Source organism: Nannospalax galili, unplaced genomic scaffold (assembly GCF_000622305.1).
Source record: "Nannospalax galili isolate Female #2095 unplaced genomic scaffold, S.galili_v1.0 scaffold252, whole genome shotgun sequence".
NCBI lineage: Eukaryota > Metazoa > Chordata > Mammalia > Rodentia > Spalacidae > Nannospalax > Nannospalax galili.
In genome coordinates this window covers 3,618,457-3,625,984 of record NW_008333886.1, presented here as the reverse complement: position 1 = coordinate 3,625,984, position 7,528 = coordinate 3,618,457, and the positions used below count along the sequence as shown (strand labels likewise).

Below are 7,528 nucleotides of genomic sequence, written 5' to 3'. Positions count from 1 at the left end.
TTTCAAACCATGTAAGTAGAACATTATGTTGTGTTCCTTCTCTTTTTTTAAGAGCAAGTTAAGATTCAGCCCGGTCTGTGGATTGACATTTTAGCTCTTCTTATGATTTCCTTCTCTCTAGGTCTGTGGGATGAAGCCTGTGAATCAGAGGAGAGCATGGGCAGAGGAACACAGAATTCTGCCCAAAGGCAGGACTAAAATGGTGTACTGCTGTGAAAATGAAAGATGAGAGATGAAGTCTCCATTTAAAATTATAGTTTCCATGGTTTTATATAACAAATGAACATTCACTGCAGTTCTTAAAGATAGACTGTCCTTTGTTAGACAAGCCCCCAAGTGTCTTTGGAGGCATCAGGTGTCTAAGAGTAGGTAGGAGAAAAAAAAGATAAAACATATATAATTCAGAACTCCAGGGTAAATATTTTTCTAATTTTATTTGTCATATCCCATTTCACTTTAGTGAGCCTATTTAACATTGAGTTAAAAACAAGAAAAAAATTCCTCTACCATGCAATAGAAATGTTCCTGTCTCTTAGAATGTGTTCATTCTTCTTAGAAATTTTAAATCAGGTAACATCATATGACAAACACATAGAAATAACGCATCATAAATAGCACATTGCTAAAATTTGAAGCTAGAAAAATATATCCCACTATTATTTAGAAATTGTCTTTAAGTCAGAACATTGATAAGTCAAGGAGTTCTTGACAAATAAAAGAAAGAATTAAACATTTATGCAAGTAAAAACATTTGTTAGGAATGGGCTTGTCTAGTACTGTTTCATTCTTGCCAATAGAACATCATCAGCTCTGTTAAAGGGTCCTGGCTGATCTCTGCCAAATGGCACCAGAGGGTTCTTAAGAGAAAAGCACTAAGCTCAATTGTAGCTGGTAACATAGTGTTATTTTATTGAATGATTCTTTTTCAATGTTCCCCACTTAAGACAGTTTTCATGTTTTTTTTTAATCCCCTTAAAATTGCCCTAAAGCTTAACCATATTGCAAGCCTTTCCCCCACAGCTCAGCTTAAGTAAATCGTATTAACTTTGGAGTTGTGTAATAAAGAGCTGATGAGAGAAAATAAGACTCACTGTGAACTGAGCAAGAGTGCACCCCAGGTGCTTACTGAGGGGGTGACTTAACACTGGTGAGGGCAGCCGTGTCTGGTGTCACTTGCTCAGTCTAAGAAGTGAACCTGGCTATTTTCCTTTGTGTTAACTCACAACTATAGTTGTATGATATCCTATTTCCTCCCAGTAAGCAATGTTCTTCAAAGTCACATCCACACAAACTGAAACCAGGAAAGTCCTTGACTCGACAGGAGACTTAACTGAAGCCCCATCTTGAGGTTCAGGCTCAGATGTGGCCAGTTTACCTGAACAAATCTCACCCTATTGCCACCGACTATGGGGTTTTCTTCCTAAGGCACATTTCGTAGTTTGAAATTGATTTTATCAACTGCAGTTAAAGTTGGTCAAGTTAAGTGTGCTCGGGGGTTATGGACTTAACTATGGGGTTAACACTTTTTAACATGATCAACCCTGGTCTGAAACAGTGCTTGGATTTTTATTTGTATTACTTGTAAATCAGACAAGGTATATGTGGAGAAAGTGTGAGCTCTTCCTCAACTAAGTGAGCACAGGTTGCATGCTGAAGTCTTTTTTGATGATTTTCTGTACTGCATGGCAAATCAAGACAGAGCGAGAATTCTTCCAATTGCCATTTAAAGTCAGTGCTTTGGCATGACCACATTTTATTTATTCAACATGCTGGTGATATGCTAGAGGCCACACAGATACCAAGAAGGTCCTGTGGGCCACATAGCCACAAAGAAGACTGTCCAAGCTGACTGTCATTATTTCATTAGTGATAATATTAAGGTAAAAGTTTACAAATGCGGGGCAGAGTCTCCTCCACAGTGGTGTTTCCATTTATTAATCTCATTGTGGTTCATGCCTTGTTCCATCATGAACTGCATTGTTAGATTTTGGGGGGTAGGCGCTGAGTGCAAATCACAGTGACTGTGAACAGTACTCTGGGATCCTGACTACTTGGTATATTGTACTGTACTGTACTTTGTAATTCGACTTCGAGCCATGCTGGGGGAGGCAGAGCCCACCGTCTGGCTGAAGTGATGGTCGGAAGAACTCCTCACATGGCCAATGGTGGCCGTCCCTCCCATGCTGCTCACACCCCCACCTCCACTAAAGCTGCTCAGCCCAATGCCACCACCACCTGCTCCAGTGCCGCCCAGCCCCCCGCCACCAGCACCCACAGTGCTAACCAGGCCACTGCTGCCTCCAACACCACCTATCCCAGCTGTGCCACTAATTCCACTCACACCTGCGCCAGAAACCACCCTCTCTGTCACAATCACATTGTGGGCATTTGATAACTCAGGGTGCACACTCAGACTGCCCATCATGCCAGAAGTTGGTTGGATCACTCTTTCTGTCACAACCACATTTGAAGACTCTCTAGAGTTAGGGATGGTCAGAGAGGTGGGTAGACTAGAGCCTGGTGCAATTACTCTTTCTGTTACTATGACGTTTGATCCTTCTCTCAAGTCCGGCATCTCTAACATTCCATGTAAATCAGCACCAGAGATGGGGCCCACCACCCTCTCCGTGACCACCACATTCGAAGCCTGTAGGTTATCATGAAGGTGGACAGGGGGCTTCAGAGTGCCAGAGGTGGTGTATGACTCTGTCACAGTGACATTACCATAGCTCAGAGGATCAGGAATTGGCATAGGATGCTGTATGCCAGGACCCGAGGGGTAGGTGTTCTCAGAAATTACTGTGGTAGTGCCAAAATGTGGGGATATGGGTGGGAGTCCACTAGCAAGGGGCTCTGTTTGCTGGGGGTACATTGGTTCAGTGCACTGAGGAGGCCAAGAAGGATCAGGGTCTGGATAGGATTCGATTTCTTTTCCGAGGCTGATATCTGCCAACTTCTTAAACTTGGGGCCCAGGGCATCCAGGAAGCTTTCATCCAAGTCTTCTCCAATGAAGCTGCAACAGCCCACTGAGCCAGCAGGAGAACCCGCGCCTTCGATATCATAGATGAGCAAGCAGTCGTTGGATGGGCGTCCTTCGTCTTCATCTGCGTAAGCGTAGGCTTTCTGAATTTGAAGAGGAGAAAGTGAAATAGTGAGCACGTATTACGCAGTAATAGAACAGTTTGTACTATTAGAAGAATGTATCAACATTCTAGTATCTACTAGAAATGCTTTAAAAATCATTTCATAAGTGCTTGAAAGGATTCAGCTCAAAGTTAATTATTCCAATAGTATATTTTTTATTTAAAAAAATTTCCTTAGGTGGATTTGTATAAAATAGTGTATGTGGATATAAAATCATATACAAGAAGCTTCCACTGTTTTAAAGCCTGGACTATTTTATACCTAAATTAGAAGGAGGTAGATAAAAATGCTCTACATAAAAAAGTTAGAAGAAACACAATTTTCTTTGGTCTTGAAAACTTATGTATAGTTGACTGACTCACTCAGATTGTATTTTCTTTGACTGATTAATGTGACCTTTTTGGCAAAACAGGACAACTTGACTCTGGATTCAAGTTTTTGGCAACATCATATAGAGAATTCATTGGTGAGGCATTAAAAATGGTATACATATAAACTAACAAACTCTGTAAACACAGCACCACGACAGGACAGAAGAATCATGAATCCTGTTTTGGATGAGTTAGTTGTCAAAGACGGGAGGCAGTGACATTTGACCTGAAGCCTGAACGATGGGAGGTAAAGACAGAGAGGGAGAGAGGGAGAGAGAGAGAGAGAGAGAGAGAGAGAGAGAGAGAGAGAGAGAGAATAGGAAAATCAACATTGCCAAGGGGACTGGAGTAGGCCAAGAGGCCAATTTGTGAATGACTTTATCACACCGAGGAACATAGACTTCATATTTGAGATAAAATAGAGCTTAGAGCCCTTGGTCATGTTAACTTTGAGAGTAAAGTGCTCAGACTGAGACTTTAGAAATAAAGGGCCTAAAGATCAGAGGTTGGGAATTTGAGATTCCTGTCAAGGCCCTAGTGGGCATTAGTGAAAGTCTGGAATGTGGTGTGTGAAGAGAAAGGCATATGACTAGAAACCTTACCTGACAGAAGTAACTTTCCATGAAATTCATATTGAGACCCCCATCTCTGCAGTCTCTCATTGAATTTCTTCTTAGCGTTCCAGAATATTCTTGGCATATCTCAGGTGCAGCTGATGTTTTAACTCCATCCATTAGTTCAAATCCTGTTGCTCTTTCTCCCCCTCCCAGATCTTGCATTTCTCTGCCACAATACTCATTTGTATAAACTCCTAAAAGCATCAAACACATTAAATGCAATTTTGTAGTGTATTATAAGCTTAAACCTAACTTACTATAATGTACAGTTCTGCCATTTAAGGATGCGTTTTTGAGTGAAGAGATAAAGATAACACACAAAGGAGATAACTATGATACTGAAGGCAAAAAGATATTATTAATCAGCTTGCTAATTTATTTATTGGCAGATTTTCTACATGATGTGCTGGGAATGGAGGTGCAAAGAAGTTGCTAAAACCTATGGCCAGAGTAGTTTGATTTCAAATGGAGGCAAATTGCTTGAATTCTGAAGGTTAAATACCAATACAAGTATTCTCCCAATAGATTACTGAAATTGCACGGCAGGCGGTAGAAGGAAACAATGGGCTTCAGAGGAGGAGAAAGGTGTTCAAGGAGAAGCACTTTGTGTGAGAGGTGGGGAGAAGCATGCTATGATGCTTGAGCTAGTGAGATAAGAGGAAGGGCTCCCAAAAGGGGATGTTCACAGCGAGATGGATGTCCCCTGGCTTAGCATTCTAATCTGAGTTTGAGGAAACACAGTTTTCACATTTTCTATTCCCTGATGTCTTTCATGCTGTGGTAAGCTTTGTGCAAAGGTCCATAGACTTAATGAAAGAATGAATAAGTAAATATTGGTGGATTTGGGGAGTTGGTAGATCTGGGAACTAACTGGGGTCTAATGTAAGGGAGAGAGAGGAGTCAATGGTTTCTGCTTTCAAGGTGGGGAAATGGTGCCACTAGTGATGACATTAGGAGAGATAGGGCTAGCCAGCTGTTGTGACCAGGTAAAGAAAGTTGTGTAAGATACAAACTTTTCTATGTCTCTTGCATTTTAGAGTGTTTGAAGTAGAAAAGTAACCATTGCTGAAAAGTGTGGGAGAAAACCTAACAAAATCAGTAACATTTACCTTTAAAAAGGTAAGATACTGCAAGAAGTTATTTTTAAACTTTTTTTTTGTCTTTTTGAGACAAGGTCTCTCTCTCTGCAGCCCCAACTGGCTTGGAACTCACTATGGAGACTAGGCTAGCCTTGATCTCATAGAGATCTCCTGGGTGCTAGGACTAGAGGCATGTGCCTCCATATCTCACTTGTATTTTTAAACATATTTATTTATATTTATTTTATGTATGAGTGCTCTGCCTACATGTAAGTGCACCTGGGTCATGCAAGGCCCACTGAAACCAGAAGAGGACATCCAGATCCCCTGGAACTAGGGTTACACGTTAGCCACCATGTGGGTGCTGTGAACTGAACCCCAGTCCTGTGCAAGAGTCATCAGTGCTCTTAATCACTGAGCCATCTCTCTAGCCCAAGAGGTTGTTCTGACTGTTCTTTAGAACAGTAGCCATCACTTGCAGTGAGATTCTAATTGCTCCCCGGTTTCTGCTTGTGAATTAGTCTCAACTCTTGGTTCAAGACAAGTTGAATACACAGACTCATGCCTGTGCAAGGAGAAACCCTGATGTGTGTACACAGCCTTAATGGAGAACTTTGGAAGGTTTTGATAATATTTCGTCTACTTGTTTTCGATTTAATAAATTAAATGGATGTTTTATAGGTTAACATTTATATTGATGACAAAAATGGTCATATTTTTTCTTTGTCAAAATAAGTATCTAAAGTCAAAGCACTTTTGAATCATTAAACAAATTTTGAGAGGAGTTTTTAGCCTCAATAAGAACAGATCTACTCACACAGGCACACACACACGTATCTGACAATATAGATATCTGACAGAGCTCTACCTGCCTCTGCCTCCCAAGTGCTGGGATTAAAGACCAGGGCCTCCATGCCCACCACCACATCAGTAACAAAACTGACTCATGGTTTTACCTCAGCACTTCTATTTACAGAAGCTGTACTTATGTCATGTTTAATGTGCTTTCTGATGATCAAGGACCTTTTTAAAAATACAGCACATAGATTAATAATTATGAGGTTTTTCTTTACCATTTAATTTACAAATAAGTCATTTGAGAAGGATTATACACTTTTAAAGGCAAATAAGATCATACCCAAACAAGACACACAATGAGAACAGAGTTTCTTATTAGTCATCTGTGCAGTTCAAAACCCTTTTCTTACCGGAGTTGTCGATGCCTTCTATTATATTTACATTACCAGGTGGCATTTGTGGCACACAGATAGTGGCTATACCCTGAAAGACAAGAAACAATATTTTCCCACTTGTAATGAGTCTTTTCTTTCTCTAGTGATATATTTCATTTATTCTTAAATTATCACAGAATTCCTAAAAGAATGCTATTTAGGAAATGTTTGAAATCCATCTAAATTTGAACCTCATTTTGAAAGCCTTCCCTGGTGACTTCCACTGACTTTGGATGGACATTTGATTCCTCCTCCCTCCCGCATGAAATGTCCCCAACCAAAGCCTAGTGCACGCCAGTGACTGCTGCCATCTTCGTGGTGTGGAGACGGTTTCCGTGACTTCCAAAATCCCCAGGTCAACACTTACATCGTGGGGTTCCGGCTGTGGGCCTTCTACTGCCCATGTATGAATTGCTCCATCAGAACATTCTGGAACAGGCTCGAAGCGGGCTCCACCACCAGGGGCTCCTCCACAATCACAGCACAGCAACAAGAATGGGACCACTGCGAGGGGAGAAGGAAGGGCGAGGTCAGCAGTGGGCCGCCCTGAGAGCAATCCGCCTCAGTCCGGTCTGCTGCGAGCCTAGTATTTTTGAATTTAAAATTACTATGAAAACATCAGGACAACAAAGTAATAATCATCAGACTCCAAAATAGACATGAGCTTCAAAACACTAGACTGCAATGAATTTTAATCTACTTTATAATACTGCGTTCACGAATAGAATTATTTGGATTAATTGAAAGGATGATCGATTCCCTGTCATCGCGCAGAGAAACTGCAGGGGCAAAGGAGACCCGAGGTCCAGTATGGTGGGTCCTCCCTGGTTTCTCCTTCAAGTTCTTATATTTTATATTTTCTTGTTTTCGCACACCTACCTTTTTTATTTCAAGGGTAAAATCTCATTCAATTACTAACTGTTCTCATCAAAGCCATTGCTTTCCTCTACTGAGATGTATTTTCTTTAAATTATCCTTATACAGATAGAGAATATCACACCTTATCCAGCTCTTTTTCCTACTAACCCATTGGAGCCTTCTCATTCATTTATTTATTATTATCAAATAATCTTTTTTTTTTTTT

General features: G+C 40.8%; 1 protein-coding gene across 3 annotated transcripts in view; it reads right to left on the bottom strand.

Annotated features, from left to right (window-relative positions):
- Positions 1–372: 372 nt before the first annotated feature.
- Positions 373–7,528, bottom strand: part of Dsg1 (desmoglein 1) — a 34,413-nt gene continuing 27,257 nt past the window's right edge. Inside the window, exons 12-16 of one of the 3 annotated variants that reach the window (XM_008828837.2) lie at positions 6,812–6,948; positions 6,421–6,493; positions 4,119–4,327; positions 2,272–3,124; positions 373–2,238 (exon numbers count right to left, since the gene is read on the bottom strand). In XM_008828837.2, the coding sequence (XP_008827059.1) occupies positions 2,048–2,238; positions 2,272–3,124; positions 4,119–4,327; positions 6,421–6,493; positions 6,812–6,948 (1,463 nt within the window). In that variant the 3' untranslated portion in view covers positions 373–2,047. Of the gene's footprint in view, positions 3,125–4,118; positions 4,328–6,420; positions 6,494–6,807; positions 6,949–7,528 lie in introns of all 3 variants that reach the window. The other 2 variants (XM_008828838.2, XM_029561481.1) reach the window with 2 other exon arrangements.